This window comes from Scomber scombrus, chromosome 16 (assembly GCF_963691925.1).
Source record: "Scomber scombrus chromosome 16, fScoSco1.1, whole genome shotgun sequence".
Classification (NCBI taxonomy): domain Eukaryota; kingdom Metazoa; phylum Chordata; class Actinopteri; order Scombriformes; family Scombridae; genus Scomber; species Scomber scombrus.
Window position 1 is genome coordinate 18,919,772 of NC_084985.1, and position 23,458 is coordinate 18,943,229.

General features: G+C 39.3%; 1 protein-coding gene across 1 annotated transcript; it reads left to right on the top strand.

Annotated features, from left to right (window-relative positions):
• Positions 1-6,702: 6,702 nt before the first annotated feature.
• Positions 6,703-21,194, top strand: LOC133995935 (cyclic AMP-responsive element-binding protein 5-like). The gene is made up of 13 exons (XM_062435446.1): positions 6,703-6,736; positions 7,019-7,077; positions 7,292-7,320; positions 8,180-8,246; positions 8,999-9,092; positions 10,614-10,723; positions 11,154-11,410; positions 15,439-15,565; positions 15,877-15,948; positions 19,431-19,781; positions 19,891-20,142; positions 20,226-20,334; positions 20,990-21,194. The coding sequence occupies exons 1-13, from the start codon at positions 6,703-6,705 to the stop codon at positions 21,124-21,126; spliced, it is 1,698 nt and encodes a 565-aa protein (XP_062291430.1). The 3' UTR covers positions 21,127-21,194.
• The last annotated feature ends 2,264 nt before the right edge of the window (positions 21,195-23,458 follow it).

Here is a 23,458-nt window from a genome sequence, read left to right on the forward strand (position 1 = left end):
ATTGTCCACCGTACAGCTGGGTGCAACTTCAACAATTAAATGTCAAACAGATTTTCCATTTTTATTTTAATGTGGTCACAGAACATCCATACAAGGAAGTGAAATTAAAGTGCAAATTGGATTATTGCATTTTCATTTTCATTTTCATTTAAATAACACGTGACAAATAAACTATCGTGAAATCACATTTTCATTTTCAAATTTGCATTGTCATTTTAATATAGTCCTCTTTAGGCTTCCATACTGCTATGCTGAAGGATCTGATTTACTTTCCAGATAATTATCTCTTTTCACCCACTGATTAATCCAGGCTAAATCTGACTTTAAGGTATGTACTAACGAGCAGGATTTGTGACATCACAACTAGTTAGTAGTCTAGCGTGGGACAGTATTAACTTTTAAGTGTGAAGTAGAAACTTGAAACCTCCAGTGCTCACACACTGAGAATGAACAATACAGTCAAGTAGGAGACATCTTGTAACCAGTAGTGAAACAACAATATTTGCACATTTATAGATTGTCAAGTGTTTTATATAAATCTTTAACATGTATGGAAGGGATATTTAAAGATTAACTGTGAATGCTTCAATTAAAGATGAGATATCAGTGAATTTGAGGAATGTATAATGTTTCATTTAAATGTTGATCATATATGGCAGGTAAAATACTGCATATTTGTCTTACACTGTCTACTTTTTTTTCTTACCATGTTGTCATAATGATCTTTATAGTGCAACAGCTTTTACTAAAGCACCAGAGCTTGACAGCAATGATAAAAAGATTTAAGTCTTTGGTGGAACATTGAGCAGTCATCTAGATATGCTTTAGTAGTACTATATACTACTTAAGATTCATACTTAGACTTAACTGGGTCTGTGGATCAACCAGTAACAAAAAACTAAATAAGAGTCCCAAAGAAACTTAAGAGCTAGCCAATTAATAGTTCTGACATTGTGTAGATAGAGGTCAGTGGGGATGAACCAAGCGCTTGGCGGCTTAGTGTCACAAGTAGCAGCATCACAGGACAACAACTTGTTCTGAACAGGACAAATGCTGAAAATCCTCTTCTTTTTATAATGATGGATATTCATTTTCAGTAATGTGCTCAGCATAAATGTCTTCTGCTGTATTTCTAGTTGACTGTTGTCTGTGGTGTGTTGTGTAATCACGTATGTGCTATATAAATACTGTCCTTGCCTTGCCTTTTTTAAAAATTAAATATATTAAATGATTGCGATGTAATAGGCTGGATCCAACATTTTACATGTTTATAATACATGACACTGCTTTCTTTAGATTGCAAATGCTTCATAACAGATCTAAGTGAAATTTTAGAGACTTGAAAATCACTTTTTGTTTGTAGCATTTTAAATTATTGATTGTATCACCCAAAATTAGTCAGTGTGTTATAGTACCTGTGTGTGTGTGTGTGTGTGTGTGTGTGTGTGTGTGTGTGTGTGTTGTGTGTGTGTGTGTGTGTGTGTGTGTGTGTGTGTGTGTGTGTGTGTGTGTGTGTGTGTGTGTGTGTGTGTGTGTCAAAATGTAAGTTCTAACAGTTTTCATAACCCATTGACAACAACAGCTATTATATCCATAAAGTTTACTGATTAATGTTACCCTATAATGGCTCAGTGGTGAGGAGACAACTTTGCAGTGTGTTTATGTGTATGTGTGTGTGGCTCCCAGAGAGAGGAGAATGTCCTTAAATCACTGGGGTTGGCTAACCAGGGCCGGCTGGCCTGTGTTGGACCTGTTAATCGAGCGTTAAAATGGCCTGTCATAAACCACTGGCCAGTGACTTCAGCAAACAACCTTATGACCTGGGAACACACTCACTTTTTTTTCTGACCGCCCTCTGTCCACCCAGCCATATGAAACAAACTCAAAATATGAAATACACTCTGATCCGCAGCTGTAAATGAGTACAGACCATTACAAACACACACACACACACACACACAACATGACATCATCGTCATCCCTGGTCTCTCACACATACAGTACAGAAATTCAGTGACTTCACCAGCCCAACACAGATGTTCTCGCTTACACACAAACATGTAGACACACACTCAACATAAACACACTCATTACACACACATAGTGTTTCAGAACTGTGACAGTGACGCAGTTGCCAGCACCATTACGTAAATTAGAAATGGTAGCATGTGTTGTGAGAGGCGAGGGAGAGGAACGAGAGAAAGAAAAAGGGAGAGACACAGAGAGAGTTTATGGTGCATGACGTCATCTGATCTGAGGTCTGTGGGTGGCGCACAGTGTTACAGTGTGGGATAGATTTCAAACTGGATTTTCTGATTATCAGCTGCGCTCCTTTTTCACTGAAGAAACAACTCCAGTGTGCAAACCAGACTAAAATCATAATACACACACACACACACACACACACACACACACACACACACACACACACACACACACACACACACACACACACACACGGTTAGATTTACTCTTGACTGGATAAATTTAACCATTGCATTACATAATCATATGATTGTAACTTGTATACTTAGATGCTGTTTAAAGTATCTGTTTCCAACTACTTTTTAAATCCAGCATTACTCTGACATTCACTGATAGAGACAGTCAATAAGTGTGTGGTGTATAGCCACAGTGAGGATAATGCTACATGAGGACTGAGGTCAGAAAGTTTGTTTGACCATTGACCTAAATCACTATCATTTTACACCACAGGTGACATCAGGTTGTGAGCAGACAGCTCTCTAAAGCTCCCAGTCTGGCTGTTAAAAGCCATGCTGAGGTGAAGATGCCAGATTGTAATGGCTGGTATAGCCACTGAGTTATAGAGGTAGCTGTAATCTCAGTGGCATTGTCTGCTCCGGGGCAGCAGCCAGAGACTTCCTGGCTGCCGTCATACTCATTTTAGTGTGACTGTGTTGCTCTACTGTGCACGAACACACGCGTGCTGTAAAACATCCCTTATCTTCACTGAAAACAGAACTCTGTGATTCACATCCACACTGGGGGAAGAGCTCAAAACACAAAGTGACATCATCACAACTTCCTGTTTCTCCTTGTTGCCATGGCTACTAGGATTAGCATACTTTAGGCTATTGGTGGATGATGAGTCAGTAGGGTTTGGCCCCATTTCGCACTTCAACCACAACAAAACCATGTTCCTCCGTTCAGCTCCAGCTGGGCTGGAGCACCGGAAAGCCTGACCAAACATGGCAGAGATATTACTGCATGGTTTAGCTCAATAGAGATATGAATGACCAAAATTCCCCCAGTTACTAGGTGATTTTATGATATGATGTAAATAACAAGTTTTGAAACATTAGTTTTTGTAAATAATATCTGTAGTTGTTGTGTAGGGGTCTGTAGGTGTTCAGTGCAACTTGACCAAAAAACATTTTAAAAAGATGCTTAAATGCAGCAAATGTTTATCAAATACTGCCAAACCATTTATTCTATTATTTATAAAACAACTTTTTAAACTGTGAAGCTCTTGTATAAAAAATGTGTCCCTTTACACAACTTTGTGTCAGTGATCATTACTTTTGATATCATCACCAACACAATGGTTATGATCAGCAGTGAGTGTGGATGGCAACATTAAACCCAAGTCTATCACAGTGCCTTACAATATCACTAATGAAAACCATATTGATCATATTTTCAAGGGGGGAATAATTATCACATGAGATTCATTGATAAAAAGTTTTACTACTTCACATTTCCTCTCACATTTAAATATAATTATATCTCTATATAGAATTCAAATTAATCTTACTGTAAACTTCCCATATTTTACCACTAATTTTAGCAGAACTAAATTCAGGTACTCACCTTTTAAGTTCTATGAAGTGCCAACAGCTTCTTTCTTAAGTTACCCTTGGAGATTTTATAGCTTTATTATCTATTGTGTTTTATTATTCTTGTAATAGTTTTTATTAATTGTATTTGTCCACTGATTGTTACTTCACATGCTATTTCTGGTATGTTGTGGGACAATCTATGATTTTCTTTTTTTGTTTTTTAATCTTAGTTCTATCATGAAAAACAGATCTTGGGCTAATTGACAAATATTATCATCGTCATAATAATAAACGTTTTATATATATATATATATATATATATATATATATATATATATATATATATATATATATATATATATATGTGTGTACTGTATGTATATATATATATATACACATATATATAAAACGTGTATTATTATTATTATGATGATGATTGTTATAATAATAATAAACGTTTTATATATGTATATATATATAAACGTTTATAATTATTATAAATAAATTAAAAAAATATATATATATACATTGACACATATTATCATTGTCATAATAATAATAAACGTTTTATATATGTATATATAAATATATATATAAAACGTTTATTATTATGTTAAATTAAACGTTTTATATATATATGTTTATTATTATTATGACAATGATAATATTTGTCAATGTATATATATATTTTTATTTTATTTTTTTGTTGATATTGTAAGGAGGAGTTGTAATCATATTATTATCCAGGTTCATTTGTCAGGATCAATTCAGGACAAAGAAGAACATTCAGAACAGCTGCCAGGATCCCGATGAGAGTGATAAAATGCATAACACCACCTCTGTTTTCATTGCATTGGCTCCCTGTCTCCTTCAGGGTTGGCTGTCAATCACACATAAATCAATCAACAGACATACTCCTCCCTACCCAAAGGAACTGATGACACCACAAACCTCCACCTGCACCCTCAGACTTACCAGCAGCTGGCTCCTCTAGGGGCCCCAGAAGGTACTAAGCTCCGCACCATGGAGCTTGTGGACCAGCCTTCCTAACCATCTGAGGGCAGCACAGACCCTGGACTCTTTTAAACAGGCTTGAAAACCTTATGTGTTATGTTTTAATACTGTAGCACTCTGAGTTTCACTATAAATACAAAGTGCGGCACAAATTAAATGTAGGCTATTATTAAAACTTTTATTATTGCGCACTAATGTTTCCTCATCACAGGTCCATTTATGATTCATAACAATATGTTTTCAAAATCTACACAACTAATACATCATTGCCCTTATAAAAGTTTTGAAAAAACCTTGGGGCCTTTTCTCATTTCGACGCATTGACTCGATACTGACATTGGGACGTCCCGCTTCCAGACAGACACATACTGAAAGTGGGGGAAAAAACACACACACACATACTGGGTCTCATCCGCCCACCCGGTCTGCCCCGTGTCCCGTCACGTTGCTGCATGCTGTCCTGTCCCGTCCCGTCCCCCTACCGGCCGGTGTCGTAACCCCGCCCCCCTCAACCCTTCTCTCTCTCTTTCTCTCTCTCTCTCTGTACGGGACCGCAATGATTTAGAAGTTCAGGAATCCCACGTGACGTCACCGGGCGGTGATGTAATGCTTCTGTAAATAGATCGTATTGTAATCTCGCTCCAGTCCAACGTGGTTCCTCTCTGGAGCGCCGCTTGTCCCTCTCCACTTGAAGGTAAGACACTGCAATTTACTTTCATTCACAAAAACTTGAAGATTGGTAGCAGCCGATATCGGGACGCCGTCCTCAGTCCCGTGAAGTAGTTGTTAACTCCTATATCGCAGTTTTGTGCTTTTTCTAACGGTGCCGGGAAGTAAATGGAGGTTTTTTGGCGAGCTGTCCCGGTGAAGTCTCATCACAAGGCGGACGGGTTGAGCGTGAGAGTCTATTTGGGGGGTGTGACAGCACTCTCCATGCATACAGCTGTGCGGGGCTTGTTTATGAGTTGAACAGGTTGCTTTACGGTGCCGCAGGAAAGGAAGCACACCGGGTCATGTTCTTGATCCACACACAGGCACTGTCCGAGGATTTGCTGGTCAGAACCGCTGCTCAATTTGAGCCGAATGAGCTCTGAGCTCGATGATGACATTCATCCATCAGACATGGGAACTTTAAGAATTTTTAAGTAACGTGTATTGGATCATTCCTGAAGCTGGACATTTGGATAGGTGAATTACGCGCGCAGGTAATCAAAAGCTCTGTGTGTTGCCTAGGTTATGCATGTGTTTTATTGTGTCATGATTAATCATCATTTCTGTGATGATCAAGCGCAATGACAGAGAAGGAGGCGGGAAAAAAGTCTTACAATGTAGTTTCCCCCAAAGATGTTTTTGTCCAACACAGGCATTAATCCCTCTTCAATTGTCAATATGTTGTCTGGCCTGTTGTTGGGTTTATGTATTAAGAGGTGACGTCATTCTGCATTGATGTAACCAGTCTGACAGACGGTTTTGCTGGAAATGTGCTGAGTCTGCTCATTTAGTAGCCTACATGTGCTGCTGAAAGAAGACAGGGATGTAGAAACTGTCAGGTGCCACATGAGGATGATGAAGATGTAGAAAGTGATATATCTAAGTATGAAATATCAGAGTATGAAATATTATCACTACAGTTGAGGTTAACGTACTAAATATACTTTAGTTATATAAGAACTGTAAAACTGTGACACCTGTGTTTTTAATTGATTTATATCCATCTTTATCTTTCGATCTATATTTATCTGTCTATCCAAATTTGCTGTTCTGGATGCTCTTGCACACTTGCTTGCTCTTACTGTTCTGTAACACACATAAACGCACGCACACACACATGCTCACGTACACATTACACACACCTATGAAGTCACCTCTACTTACCAGGGGTTGGAAAATGGGGGCTGAGGCAGGTTCAAACCTGTCGGAGAGTAGGCCTACAGTGCAGCCCTCCCTCAGCCACCTCCCACCATCATTCCTTCTCTCTTCCATGCATTGTGTCCTCCTCTTTCGCTCTCTCTCTCTCGCTCTCTCTCTCTCTCTCTCTCTCTCTCCAACTTGCCCTTTCCATTCCCCTCTCCATCACCTTGATGTCACTATCCACCCACCCCCATCCCCCACCCCTCCCCAACACACTTTCCATTTCTTATGGAAGCATGTACTTTTGCCCCCTCTCTCCTCTCTTTAGCTCTCACTCTTTCCCATAACATCAGGACCCACTTTAGTGCCTTCTCAGCACTCACGCAAACTCAAACTTTCAGAGTTCACCCCTGTGAATGTGTCAAACGTGTCGTCTTAACTTCGGATTTGATCACTTTGATGACCAAATATTTAACAAACTTCTCATCACCATCATCTCTACCCAAAATTGACAACTTCCTCTTGATCACTACAGTTATCAGTGAGTGCACTGTAGGCCTACAACGAGAATGAAAAGTTAAGGAGGGGTTGCCCGGTTTGACCTCTTGTGTGTGAATCTTGTGTAGGTGAAACACAGCTCAGAGGAATGCCTGAGGTCAGGGAGTTGCAGGCCTCCATCACTCCTGGTGGAAAATGAAGGGCCTGCTGCAGTAGCGCTTCAAATAAGTCATAATTACCCCCCATCACTGGCTTAATATCTCCACTGAAGAGCTAACTGGGTCAAGCCTGGGTTAACGCGCTGCAAGTGGGTTTATTATTGTGCTCCATTCTGCATTTGTGTTGATATTTTTATCCTATGATGACTTGATTTTTATGTAAGGCACGGCGGGCATGCATCCTTTCATCACACTCGTATTATTAACTGATGCCCGATGAAAGCCTAATTGCAGGCTGAAACAATTGCACTACACTAAGCGCCTTGCCACATAATAACCATGAAAAGTAAGGATCTTGATTGTGTTATATATATAGCTGTTTTGATGCTTACATATTATTGGTAATGAGTAATAAAAGTTATTAAAAGCACAAAACAGATTGTGTGTATTGTACAACTTGTTCTAATAAAAAGGACTACCTATACAGCAGTGCTGCCCGAACCCAAGCCAGTGTTTGCACTCCCACTGGCACCAGAGGGATCATTTTCCTCAAGATAATGTTGTGTCTCAGGGCAAAAACATCCATCAGCTTTGGCATCTACCTCATTAAGCGCGGCTTCCACAGTAAAGGCATGATAATAGGAGGATAACTGTATCATACTAGCCTAGACCGTGTGATTTATCTGAGGGCATTGTCTGTGTTTAAACAGGAATATAGAACAGAGAACTACAGGCTGCCTTGTGGATGAAATAATCATACAGTAACAGTGACCTGAGAGAGATACTTCCCCACCTATTGTACAATATGGATATGTAGTAGATTAATATGTTCATTTCACTCTCTGTTTGTTTGTGCAGGTTTGTGTATGACATGAATGACAAACAGGAAAGGCCTTATGTGTGCGTGGCCCCGGGCTGCTCTCAGGTCAGTTGGTTACAGTGTGTGTTTTTTATGTAATGGCTACAACAAAATAATGTTGCACAAGTGATTATCATTAGGGCTGCAATTAAGATTAATTGGTTGATTATTTTCTCGATTAATCCATTAGCTGTTTGGTTCATAAAAAGGAAAAATGTCAATCATTGTGTCCCACAATAGTGAATAATCTCTTTTCTTCTTGACCAACAATTCACAACCCAAAGACATTCAGTTTACTCATATTAAAAAGAGGACTAAAGAAACCAGACAATATTCACATTTGAGAAGCTGGAATCAGAGAGTCTGCACTTGTTTTCTTAAAAATTAATTCAAAATGATTAACCGAATGATTAAAATAGTTGGTGATTAATTTAATAGTTGGCAACTATTGGATTAATTGACTAATCAATGCAGCTTTAAGTATCATTATCAAACTTGATTATTGAACCTGACAGTATAAAATCATTTATTATAAATGTAACAAAATTCTTGATTGTTGTAGAAAAGTCAGTATCAGCATGGTTATGTATTTGTGGAAAAGTATAAATGTAATTATATGAGTTCAACTCATAAGGGAGTATATGCACAGTCTATGTTTAAGCTGATAATGATCACCTAGAGTGATAAATATTTAACTGACTAAGATCATTATGACAAAGAAGCATCAGCTGATTTAACAGAACATTTCATCCCATGTGTCATGTCGCACAGCTGCACGCATCTCTTCATGTCTTTCTCACTCTGTCGGTGTGCTGCAGCGCTTCCAGTTAGAGGAGCATCTGATCATCCACAGACACAAACATGAGATGACCCTCAAGTTCTCCTCCATCAAGGCGGATACGGCTTTTACAGGTAGGAGTGCACAGAAGAAACCGGCAGCCACACAGAGAAAATAAAACATCACAGTTTATTTTCTTTACACCACTTAAACGTGCTCTATGTCATTCAGTTTGGCAGCTGTTTGGGTTTTGTTTGTATGCGTACGTGGTTCCCTCTTTTCAGAAGCAGTGCTTGGTGAAAAAATTATGACGCTATGTTATACAGTATGAAATCAGATAAGCTCAATACAAGCTTTCTTTCCTCACATAGTCGTTGCTGTGAAACAGAGCCGCTCACGTTGCAACATGTACAACTTACTCCATCAGATAAGAGTAAACTTACTGATATCACCATCGGTGTAGACCTAATTTGATTTAACAAAGGGAAGAGGGTATATATTTGAATAAATATCTAATGGACAGTTAAATAAAAACTGTAAAACTATGAAATCCCCTGACTTTTCAAACTAATTTTGTTAACTCTTCAGGCTTAATTTTCCCCACAAGTGAATAGGTAATTGGTCATCCTGCCTTGAAGAGCTGCTTACCCAAAGAGGATTTAATTATGTTAGGATTCATCTGGGAGTTTGCGTGTCCCATGATGGCTATAATGCTGCTTTAGATGCTTTTTTGCAATGATAATCAGAATTTTGAAAAATTTGGTCCAAAAGTTTAAAAAATGTAGATAAGCTCTTGTAGTGAATGATCGATTATGTGGTTCTTAATACAGTTAGATATTAAAATTAAAAACATAGAGCAGATTTGCAGTCATTTGAAGACAAATAATAATCTCACAACTATTTGAGACAACTTTTCTTCAGTATACCTATTTAGTTATGTTTAATAATGTTTAAAAGTCAATATGAACGCAGTTAAAATGCTAATGAAGAATGCATGCTGAATGCGTTACAAGTAGCTTTAGTCATCATGCATTTACCATGGGTGAATCATAGTAAACAATGCAGAAAAAAGTGCATATTACAAAGAATGATCCACCCACTGTAGAGATTCGTGGTCCAAACACTGTCACATGACACATTCTGGAACCATAGAGATTAGAGATGGCTGTCTGGACGTAAACATCAGAGCTGTTGTCTAACCTCTCCAGACACTCTCTCTCTCTCTCTCTCTCTCTCTCTCTCTCTCTCTCTCTCTCTCTCTCTCTCTCTCTCTCTCTCTCTCTCTCTCTCTCTCTCTCTCTCTCTCTCTCTCTCTCTCTCTCTCTCTCTCTCTCTCTCTCTCTCTCTCTCTCTCTCTCTCTCTCTCTCTCTCTCTCTCTCTCTCTCTGTCCTGCAGCCTGTCACGCCTCCTGCAGGAAATCTCATGTCCAAACAAAGAGCCCAGCTGACCTTTGACCCCTGCATGTTTAGACAACTCTAATAGACAGACAGATGTTATCACAGACAGAGACAGAGTGTGGCTCAGAGGAGACTCTCTTCTCCTTTTGGCATTACAACCTGGACGGCAATAGACTATTGTGACAAAAGTGCAGCGATACATGAATGTTAACCCCACCTATGTGTTTTCTTTTTCTTTTTACATTTAATACTTTCAGACCAGACTCCGACGCCAACCCGATTTTTGCAAAACTGTGAAGAGGTTGGTCTGTTCAAGGAGATAGAGGAGGAGTTTCTGCAGGCACAAGAGGAGGAAAAGAACAAACAGGTACATTTTACAGAAAAATATACACCAAAATCAAGCAGATTTACTTGTTTTTTGGCTACTTTGGCTGATCCCAAAAGGAACAGAAAGCAAGAATGCTGAATTGTGCCTTATTGCTGATAAGTCTTTGCTTGTGAGGTCTGTCAGGGTAGTGTTTTGAGTGACAGATGAGTGTGAGGTAGATAAAAGCAGTCAGACTCAATTAGACGACTGCAGAAATCTGACCTGCCGCAGGAAAGACACACCAGGCAATCGCATTCTCCCCAGTAAATTAAACAGCTACTTATCAAACACAAACACCTGAAAAAACACATGCATGCACACACACCATCATGACAAAATACACCCCTCACGTATGTGTGACGAACATTAGATATCGCCCTATAAATTCAAAATGGTCCCAGCTGTTTGTCGCTCCCGCTTCTCCCCACAGACGCTTTCTCATAATGGGCCGTCCTGTATGAACCAGCACCAGCTCAAACCCCAGCTTCAGCTCCAGCACCCACCCCAGCCTCAGCACTCACATCCCCAGCCACAGCTGCACCATCCCCAGACCCATCCCTTGCAGCACACCCAGTCCCATGGCCCCACGATGGGCCCTAGCTGCAGCCTGGCTGCCCAGCAAACTATCGCCTCCTCCCAGTCCGGATCAGTCATCACCCAGGCTCCTTCCACCCTCTCACACTCAGGGTGAGTATGGTTATTGCACACACACACACACACACACACACACACACACACACACACACACACACACACACACACACACACACACACACACACACACACACACACACACACACACACACACACACACACACACACACACACACACACACACACATATTCCATTTAAAGTTGCCTTTTCTCACTTTTTCTCCTTCTCTTTCACACTGTCTCGCCCATCCTGTTTTGGAGGTATTATAACTCATTCTGTCTGGCACAGACTGGCATTTCCTCCTGCATAATTTATCACTGCACTAATGAAAAGGAGGTGAGAAAAAAAAATCAAACATCAATTGACCGAGAGAACAAAGTTATAGCAAGAGGGATCCAAAACTGCTGGTTAACACCCAACTCAAACCCACAGACACTACCACTCCACCATCCAACCACTGCCCCTGTTATGTTTGTGAAAGACTCCGAACCAGACTGCAGTCTCTGAGCGCCTGTGCAGCTTCCACGGCTCCCTGGTTATCACACAGTCCAACAGACAGATTAGAGGAGTTCCTGTCTTTCATCTAACCAGCTCCCACCAGCTGCTTTCCTTTATCCTGACATTGTAACTTTGCATTTTGTGGAACTCTGTAGACACTCGGTAGACACTCGGTCATCTGCATGTCTGATTATAAGTACATACTGCGGGTTTAATGAGATATTTCACACCAGTTTTAATTATAGCATGCTGTTTGATGAGGAAAGCCTGTTTTGTGATATTTTTGTATTGTCTAAATTAATTTATTCAGCCAACCACTGATTAAATTTCCATATGACTTTAGGGAATAAAAAAAATGCTGTTGTTGGCAATACAAGTAGATCTTAAACTGTTAAAATGTAAACCATTGATGTCATGTAGATTACATTTGCATCATTTACACATTTCACAATTTTAATCTGATGTGCACATTTTGTAATTGAACTTTAAGTAGATAATAAGATACATGTTTAGGACTTTTTGGAAGACTGCCGAAGACAAAACAGAGGACGGTACCAAAAAAGAACGAAAACAGTTTTTGCTTTATTGTAATTTTTCTCAAATTCATATCATATCGGTTAAATTAACAATTCAACTTTATTCAGTGTCTGAAACTTCTTTCAGCACTTCCATTGTGACATTTCAAAGCCTTCCGCTTATTTCAAGTATTTTAGATGTTGCACCATCAAATTCTTAGCTGTGAGAACACTTTTCCCAGAAAATTTAGTCTTTAACACTATCATATTTGTAACTCAGCTCTGTTTGTTTGTATATTTTCAAATATTTTTTGGCCATTTGATACCTTTAGAGGAGTGCAGACAGTAGAGCCAGGCAGGAAATGAGGGGGTAGAGAGGTGGGGAGTGACATGCAACAAAGGTTCCCAGCCAGACTCAAACTGGGGATGTTGTGAATACATGGTTAGCGTTGCCACCTAGGTGCCTCACATTTGTGACACATACCAAAAAAAAAAAAGCCTGCAGATTATTTTCATTATCGATCTGCTGATTATTTCCTCGATAAATCGATTAATTGTTCAGGCTATAAAATGATAATGAAAAATGTTGGTCACAGTTTCCCAAAAGCCAAGATGATTCCTCGATATTCAATTTACTATTATAGAAGACTGAAGAAACCAGAAAATTTTCACTTTTAAGCATCTAGAATCAGCGAGATTTGCCATATTTAATTAATTTTCTGTCAATCAACTATGCGATTAATCAACTAATCGTTGCAGCTCTATCACAAACTCTAAATAGACAAAGTCCCTGTCACATCTTTGTAGCTGATTAGATGAGTCAAGAGACCAGAAGTGAGTCAATGACATAATAAGCTCCAAACATCTGTCCAGGAGCAGACGGGACATGACAGGACAGTGAGGAGTGAGTTGACAGTCAATTATGGTACAATAAATCACTGCCAGCTGAATCCAGACAGCATGTGAAGCAGTGAGACCAGCTAAGGGTTGCTAAATGAACCGTGGATTGGGTGTCTGACTGTTTCCTCCCGGTGTTTACCGCTAGTTTCCATAGCAACCTGGTCTCTGCGTGTCTGGCTGTTGGCCCGGTTGAACTGTTGTGGTTACATTAGGAAACGCTGTTATGGTTTGTCTGTACTTTGTTGTACGTTAAATGGGCCGCATACCACAGATTCAGTGATGACATCATTACCGATGACCTCAGCACGGCCACGGAGGCCCACTCTGTCCGATTGGCTGATAGCCAGAGCGGTTAGGTCAGCACATGGCATCCCGGGTCTCTCCATCCCCCGCTGTGATCCCTCAGCTTCTCTCCTCCCTCTCAAGCTGTCACGTTTTTCCATATCTGTTTTCTTTCCATTTTTTTCTCGTCTCATCATGTTTTCCATTATCATTGCTTCACCTCGACCCTCTGTTTACACTTAACTCATATACAATAACAATTTCTTTTTTTTTTTCATTCAGTGGATGCTTTTGTCCAGATTTATTTGTGAGTGTTTGTTCACCCAAATGAAATAACAGCATATTTTCTCACTTACTTCTTGCGGTTTTGCAGCTTTGGAGATTGTCTAGATTTTAGGTTTTTTAAATATTTACCTGAAATTTCCCTTTCACAGTATTGAGAATTTACATTTAAAAAGTTCAACAGCAACAGTCAGTGTCCATGGTATTCTGGATAATCCGCACAACACAGTCTTAACCGTTTTTAAAGGATTAGAGATCTGTAGAAAGTAGTTATGAAGAAACCTTCACATTGACACAGTAACATTGTTTCTGAAAAGACACATTGCTTTTGTTCCTAAAATATAACTTTTGCTTTATATGTTGCTTACACCACATACAAAATTTCAATCATCGCTTTTGTATTGGGGCAGAGGCAGAAATCTGTGAGATGGAAATCTTCAGTGGTGTCAAGTGATTATTTTGTATTTACTCCAATACTGTAAGTACAGTTTTGAGGTATTTGTACTTACTTAAGTGTATCCAGTTTTTTGCTTCCTCATACTTCTACTTCATTACTATTATTTTATAGAAAATGATTGACTTTTTACTCCATTAAATGTATCTGACAGCTTTAGTTACTACTTATTTTCCAGATTAAGATTTTACATTTATAAAATTGGATTAGTATGTAAAACACAATGTACTTTGATTCAACCAGTGGTGTCCAACCTTTTTCACATGTGTTCAAAAACAAAGTCTCTAGTAGGGGCCCTTATCATGTCTCAGATGTCAATAACAGTGATTTCTCCTCTAAATATCTCAGATGGTTTCATTTAAATGTCTGTTTGAGACACAACATGGTCAAATCACCTAGTATTTCAAGCAAAGACTAAAGAGAAGTCCAAACATGAATACAAATTTGTGTAGCAAATTTTGTTTTTTCTTCTATCCTAAGCCATTAATCATCTCACGACCCCCCAGATTTATCTTCTGACCCTTTGGAGTGGGCCCAACTACTGATTAAACTGCCTAACTGTTTGTAAAGCAGTTAATACTAGTCACACTTGGACCTGCTACAACTGTAACTGTAAAATGCTACTTGCGCATCAGTATTAACAGCCTAATAATGATATATATTATCACATGATGACCACAGGGGCAGGGTATTTTTACTTGGGTAAAATGTTTAATGGAGTAATTTTATAGTGCTGAACTGGTACTTTTACTTAAGTGAAGGATCTGAATGCTTATTCCCTGGCTACATACTACTTGGAGTAAGTAAGAAGATATGCAGGGCAGGGTTTTTTTCTTTTTGAGTTTGTGTTGTATCAAGTTTTTTTAAGGGTTACATCAAGTTGATTTTAACTTAATCCCTTTTCTACTATTTCTTCAATTACTGTCATCATTTTATCCATCCAGACTTTTTTAAAATCTATGTTCATCTATCTCAGTCTAACCTCCATCTGCCATTAAGTTGGTTATAAATGTTTCAACTTGCGCATCTCTGTGAACCCAGATTAGTGAAACTTTAGCTGTGGGTAGCTTTCTGGCATAACCCATCCCTCTCTTTTTCTCTCTCTCTCTCCCTCTGTGGCTGACCACAGGCCGGTTCCTGGGCCGCTGTCCTCCCTCCTCCACATGCGGAACAGACACAGACAACCGCTGGCAGCCTCCTTGCCTGGCACCCTGCCAGACCCCGCCATGCAAGGGGCATCTGCTCAGCACATGCCCGTAAGTATGGGAGACCAGGTCCGTCATGCTCAGGCTCACACACACATACAGTTGCCTTCAGACATGCGTGCATTATGATTTATAGATGCGCGTATAGTGACCAAAGTGGTCAAGATCCTCGAGTTAGAAATATTCATGGCTGACAGAAAAATTCACTTCACTCTTGTCAATGAATTAATTACAAGTGTCAAACTCCAGATGGATGTGACCCTGTGGGGAACTCTTCATACTTAGGTTAAGTGCCTGCTGAAGCTTTTTCTTGTCACGGTTGAAAGGTTATTTTTGTGTCCATTTTTTTTTCTCTTCTTCAGATGGAGAAGCAGATGTCTTGTGTAATGGGTATACCAGGTCCTGTACACAACCCCTCCTGTTCCTCGCCGCAGGTACAGACCAATCAGTTTGAAGCAGATATTTTCTTCCTGTGTTTGTAGATTAGTCCTTCCTCCTCTGGTAATAACATTATGCCTCGTTAAAGGCGCCGTCTGTATGATCTGCTGAATGTTTATAGTAAAGGATAAGTCTGGCAATATCCTGTATTTATTGTTAACAAATACCATTAAAGGACCAACACCTGCAATGGATTGATCCTCGTAAAAAGCAAACAAAAGACGTGATATAGCTCATTCCTCTGTGCCATAGTGCTCCATTGTTGTCCAAAAAATGATTAAAAACACACCATGGTATAGCACTGCTGCATTGGGTAACATGTTCCTTCATTACCATGAACATCCCCCAAACGCCAAGGTGAAAATACTTACTAATGCACCAAATCTGCCGCCAAAAATAGTCCCAAATGTCCTACTTATCCTTTTTGAGTAAAGTGTCCAGCTGTTTTAGTAAGTTTTAAGAAACAGTATAGAAAAGTATGTATTCATGGCCACTTCTTAAAGATGTACATCTTAAGTTGAAATGAATTGCCAGACATAATGTTTGCTTTTGTTTTTTATAAGATTGTTGACAACAAGAAAAATATTGAACATTATCAGACTTATCTTTAGTTTCCAGTCACTCAGTTTTGAAGCGTTTAACCTCCTTTTCATTTTTAAGCACATCTTTCTCACTCCTTCTGAAGATTGAATTATTTCCACATTACTTTAATCTTAAATTTTTACCACTGAAAAAACACCACTCTTATGATGAGCAGAACCATTTTTTATTGCACACAGAAAAGTCATAATTAAAAAATAAGTATTCAGGATGAGACGAATGATCTGAAACTGATATTTTGTGTGTTTCAGAAAATGTCCTATGTATTGGCAAACTGATGCAATGGCTCACACTCTTCCACAAGTTCTGCCTTTTGCTTATTTCTTTGTAATCAGGATAGACAGGAAACAGAGTAACTCTACACTTGAATACACACACACACACACACAGTCACACACACGCCACAGGAAGTCACGATCTACACGCTCTCCCTGACTTTCTTGGTTGTTTTATTTTCCTTGTGTCACCATGTTCTCGATCTCCCCTCTTATACATTTTACATTTCCTCTTTCTAGGTGCATGTAGTATGAATTGTTAAAAGTATGTGTGCTATCAAAAGCAACTTCAAAGGGAAAACTGTGAAATCGCCTCACATCTGCACATATTCAACACACACACACACACACACACACACACACACACACACACACACACACACACACACACACACACACACACAGGTCATGACTTAATGAAAAGTGGTTTCAGGTTTCAGAGCCACTCAAGTTAAAATCTGAACCTCTTTCATTCTCTTGTTCTCACACACACATACACTTTTCTATACTTACTATTATATGTATATGTATATATATATATGTCGTAATTTAGTCTTGTTAGCCGCATTACCAAGGTGTGAAACATGACTCTGCTTCTGTGAAACCACAGACGGCATATTAACATGCCTCTGTTGCACAGTAACTCCACGGTCAGCTCAAATGGAAAGTAAACGTTCGACAAGTGGATCAGGGTTTCATGTACGGTTTTGTGTCTTCATTAACTGATCCAACCAGACAGAAATATCAACGTGGTGTGTCATCCAGGCCAAGGAGACCCATGATGTAATCACAGGCCCCAGTGTCAGGGTGTTTCTATGTAGTAAACAGAGCTGAAATACTCGTGTCCCGTCCTGCTCGGTGTGTGTATGTGTGTGTGCGGCTGTGCGTGTGTGTTTGACTGGCAGCCTGGCTGGCTGGTAAAGCTGGCACAGACAGCCCGGTGACCTCATCCTTGGCAGCCGCTAAATGTGCTCCCTTTTTTCGTCTCTGAATGGTCGAGAGGTGAGGGGGAGGGGGTCAGCTTCTTCTCTTAAAGAAATATTGTGTAACAGGGAGCAGATAGCAATATTGCCAGGGAGGGAGATAGAGGGAGGGGTGATGTCATGCTCCAAACATGACCTCTCCCGTTCTCCTTCTCCTCTGCTGAGTGTAGGAGAAAGGTGAGATGAGGTTTAATTTAGCTCTTACAGTCTGTTTAGTCAGATGATATGAGGGAATGATCAAGTGTGAAGGTATCAAACTGCAGACGGCAGCATTTATTAGAACATATTATCCTTCTTATCTACAGTTGTCTTCACGCTTGCGGATGATTAGGAGAAAATGATGGAGGACTAAAGTGGGGGATTGTGAGAGCGGTCTCTTACTGTATCGGTTTTGTAATTTGGAGACGTTTTGCTGTTATAGATGAAGGATACTGTGAGTACCTAGAAAGCAGGTCAGCTAACGAAAAATACAGTATGTTAGGCTTGTATGACCTGAAGTGGCTTGTAGGCTGCTGTTACTAATTTAGCTATTTGTGGTGGTCAAACACACCCCAAACAGTGTGACAGAGATGTTAAATCACAAGCTGTTGATACATACTGCTTAGTTTATCACGTGTCAACTCAAACATGGCTGAGTAACCTAATGAGAAATATAGTGACAGTGAGAGGCAATATCTAAATGAAACATAATGTATTTGTTTTTAGTACAAAAGTTTATTAATTGGTACATAAAAAGATGTTTATGTTTAGAAATTAAACAGCAGTTTCCATTAATAACACTGTAGATATTTTATTTTTGCAGTAAGTCACGATTTAATGTCACTGGAATCTTGGACCTGTACATCCCAGCATGCACCTGGCGATTTGGAAACCAGATACAATTACTCGTTTTCCTGTAGTTTTTTTTAAAGCCTGCAGCAAATGATTATTTTCATCATGCATTAATCTGCTGATTATTTCCTTGATCAGTGGTTTTGTCTTTAAAACATCTTGTTTTGTCCTTCACACTAGGAAAGCTGCCACCAGAGAGTTTTTAGTGTTTTTGTTTCAAAAAGACTTGAAACAATTAATCAGTTACAACAATAGCTGTAGATTAATTTTCTATTGATTGAGTAATTGATGAACTGACTAACCCTGTTCTCCTTTAATCTTCTAATGATCAATACCAGTCTTAGATCTATCTCAGGGTTGAATTTGGTTCCGCTCTATCATTCCTAGAGGCCGTAGTAAAGCGTGGAATGTGCAGTTTAGATGAGAGGATGTGAAAATATAGTCATATAGTTATAATGAGGATGCCAATTATTGAAGCTCCAGTGACCACAGTGTTTATCTTTCCATTAAGAAAAAATACCACCCATTCTCTCTGTGTACAGTTTTTTTCTTTTTCCTTCTGTTTGTATCACTGTGTGTATGAAATACAAAAAATGATTGCAAGGACATGAAAATATACAGGACATTTTGCGGGTGTACTGAATTATGAATCAGTTGCTCACAGCCAAAGTGATGCCAACACTTTTTTTTAACTTTTCACAACTGTATATTTAAATATGGAAGAAAAGTAATTATAAAATCACTTACATTTTTAATCTGTAATCTTTAAATATTTTTATCTCCCCTTAGAGATCCAAACAGACGATGGGCCATCATTACCAACAACACCACCCCGGAATGGTCACCATCAACAACCCTGTGACACCCATGGGTCATATGATGGAGATGATGTCACAACGCCACCAGGCACCTCCACTACAACACCACCACCAACCACATCATCATCATCATCATCATCCACAGCTTCAAGCTCCACCCCTCACCTACCAACAGCGATGCCATGCCCCACCTCCACAGCACTTAGGCAGCCCGCAAAGCCACCAGCTTCACCAGCCAGCCAACATACCACATGCTCAGGCTCACCAATCACCGCCTTCCCACCTGCACCAGGGCTCGCCTCCACTGTCTGTTCCTGCACAGGTGCGATGCTTTATATTTACTGAGCTTAATGATGTCACAAACAACACCTCATTCATATTTCTGCAGTCAGTTGCAGTGCAGCAACTTGAAAAATGTTATTTGTTTACAGCAATCACCTGTGCCACAGCAAATGCAGCCCTCCCAGCATGCAATGCAGGCAGGTGGTAGCTGCAGCGGTGGAGGAGGAAGCGGAGGAAACCGTCGCAGGAGGTCAGCAGAGCAGGACCCAGATGAGCGCAGGCAGAAGTTTCTGGAACGTAACCGAGCTGCGGCCACGCGCTGCCGACAGAAAAGGAAAGTGTGGGTGTCGTCGCTGGAGAAGAAAGCTGAAGAGCTGACGCACACAAACCTGCAGCTACAGGTGGGACACACTCCATTAACTAACTAAGTGTGCACAAAAATGTAACCTTCAGTTCAAGGATGCTCATTTCTCTGTGTTTCCAGAATGAGGTGACGTCACTGAGGTCGGAGGTGGGTCAATTGAAGCAGATTCTGCTCACCCACAAGGACTGTCCTGTCACGGCCCGGCAGAGAGAGACACAGGGGTACCCCAGTGAGTAAAACCCCTCTACCCACCCTGCACCCTTCTCTAGCAATGTCAGCAGCTTTTCCAGATGCCTGATACCAATCATCTCCATCCACCACTGAGGGTATAATCCAGATGCCTTATATTTGCATATAAGGGAATGCTCTATGGTGACATTTTGTGTTGTTATAACCCCTCAACGCACAGGAAAAACTAAAACTGTACCTTACCACATGCAAAAACATGTGGTAAAAATAACTCCATAGTTTACCCTGGCCATGATGGTATTTGAAATACATGGAACTAAATACATGCCTATCTTGCACTCCAGGCAGGCTAAAGTTAATACTCAATAGCTGAGCCTGTACCTTTTTTTTTTAAAAACACACTGCACCTTGTGGCTTAAATGGAAACAGCCATTATGTTTTAAGTGTTGCTCTTCAGAGAACAAAGGGATGCAATATTGGTATGTGTTGGTATTTTCATATATTTCTATTGTTGTCTTTTTACCTGTCTGTACAGTATTCATTTGTTGAAATAAAATATTTTTTCTTTAATATGAACTGTAAAGGTTTTTTTTTTCCATTTGTTGCACACGTACAACACAAACAGAGGAGCACTCACAGAATGGACAATCCACATAGGATCAATGACTTTGATTGACAGCTGTCTCTGTGTCCAGCTGCAGGGGTGTGTCCAGGAGGAAGTCCCACCCCTGTAGATCCTGGGTCTCAACCGCAGGCCATCCAACACAACAGCATCTCCACCTCCTCGACCACTGGAGGCGACAAAGGGCCTGACCCCCAGCCTGGACGCTAGCCCTCATCATATAGAGGAGGGGGTGAGACTGGATGATTGGATGAAATATGTTTCTGTTATAACTACACATAAGTCTCACTGAGCTGTGGGTCCATGCCTCTTTACATTGTACGCAGATGAACACTGAACTGGATAGGTGAATTCATAAATGTTCCAATATTGTCATCTTTTTTGGTGTATGTTGCAGAGGAGGATACTCTCCATTTCTGTAACAGGTGCAAAAATGACTTGTTGAAAACTGTGATGGTTACATGGCAACTGGATCCTACTGTATGTTTATTCAGAAAATGTCTGCTTCAGTTGACAGCAATCTCACCATTGCCTGCTACCTACTGACATTTTAAACACACACACAAACATGATCATAGCATATCATTTCAGTCCCTCTTGCTCTTTTCTCTCGCACTAATTTCAAAAGACAAATCCTTTATATTAATGCAAGTGCACACCTTTTGCCTTATCTTTATCGTCTCAAAAATACATGTGTATTTTTCTACAAATTTTTCAAATTAAGATGATAAGGATTTATTTTAAGATTTAAAATTCCATTGTCTTGTAAATAAAAATCAATCATCTGTCTCGGGAAGCCATTTAAAACTTGATTGTAAAGGAACTTTTTTTAATTTTTAACACAACTGCCCTAAAACACTAAAATATCTATAAAATGCACTTCATGACTCAATCCCTGTCTGTTTCTTTTAATTTACACTTAAATTACTCTTTTTGTACTGTAAAGATGTTGACAATTGCTGTAAATCTAATGCTAAAATAAAAACTTATTCTGGTATTTCCTTGTGATTATTTATATAATTTATTAAGAATATAATCTTCTACATGTAAAACCTGTCAGTTTTTTTGATTCAGTGAGCCAGTGGTTATGAGAGGTCAGAGTATGGGGATCAGTTGATGCTGTACATACAATACGTCTAGTCTGCCATCTAGTGACTGGTTTTGTTAGTGGTTGATAACTTTAGGAGTCAGTAAAATAGATCATAGCCTGTTTTATGTTTGGTTGATAGAAAGTCATAAGTATCTCATTATATAATAAATAAAGAAGCATCTTAATTGATCTTCTCTCATTTGGGTAAAAGCTTAATCTGACTGCATTTGCCATCAGTAAAGAAAAGGTCCCACACTTAAGGACTTAATGTTGGTAAGATCTGTAAATAACCGACCGTATAAAAACCTTTCTTCCTGTCTAGTGATTGTAAAATACTTTGTGTACATGAATGTGTGTGTTTTACATACCATTGCTATAGTGTTTCTCGCCCCCACAACTGCTTGGGCCTCCCTCTAAAGCACCAAACATCACCACTGCTTCATTTTAAAACATGAGTAATCCATTACATACAAGCTTAAAATAAAAGCAAGTGAACTATTTAGATTTTTAAAAGATATCCTAAAACGTGTACAAAATAATAACACTCACATATCAACTGATGGTATTTCCGAGTATTAAGCTCCTGTCCTGAAAATAATATATAGCCTTCCTGGCTGAGACATTATTACAACCTCATAAGAATAGAAATAAAGGGAGTGAAAAAAATCTTGGAGTTCAAGAAATAAATAAAAATAATGCTTGTGTATGAATATCTCACTTTAAATATCCGCTCCATAATCAGGGCCTTAAAATATATTTGAAAACCAGAGATAAAGTAACATTTACTATATAGAGGAAAATATTGTATCAAGAAGGACAACTATTCATTCATAAACACTCAAATGACAAAATCAGTCACATTGTTGGGGATTTTACTTGTTCATGTAATGCAAAATGATACAAAGTTCCATATAAAAGTATAAACATGATAGATGTGATACAAAACAAGTATTTGTTTTCCTGCCAACCAGCAGCCAACATTATATACTGTACACATACCTACTGTATGAAGAGACATTATGATGTCTGTGAACTCAGTATTAGCACCATAGTTGAAATCAGTGATCCATCATTCATGCGTACACGCTTGCATTCAAAACAAAACACACACTGAGAAATGTCTGCAGGTGTGAGGAAATGAAAGAGGAAAGGCACAAAGAGGGAAGAGGATGTTAGAGGGATTAGACTTCCTCTGGTGTCTGAAGAGGCCCTGATGAGCTCAGCTGGCCTATTGTCACTTTAACCCTGAAAGATTTGGTCAAATGAAAAACACTAAATGGGGAGATAGTTGCCTTGGTTTGTTCTTAGCCCCAAACACACACCTACATTTTTGTGTGATACTGCACTCTGTCAAATTAAGTGACTAAACCAAAGATTGCAGCATAAACCAATAAACATATTTTTCTTTTGTGCAGTATGTTCCTTGTCAACAATTTTAAAGTTCTTATGGTT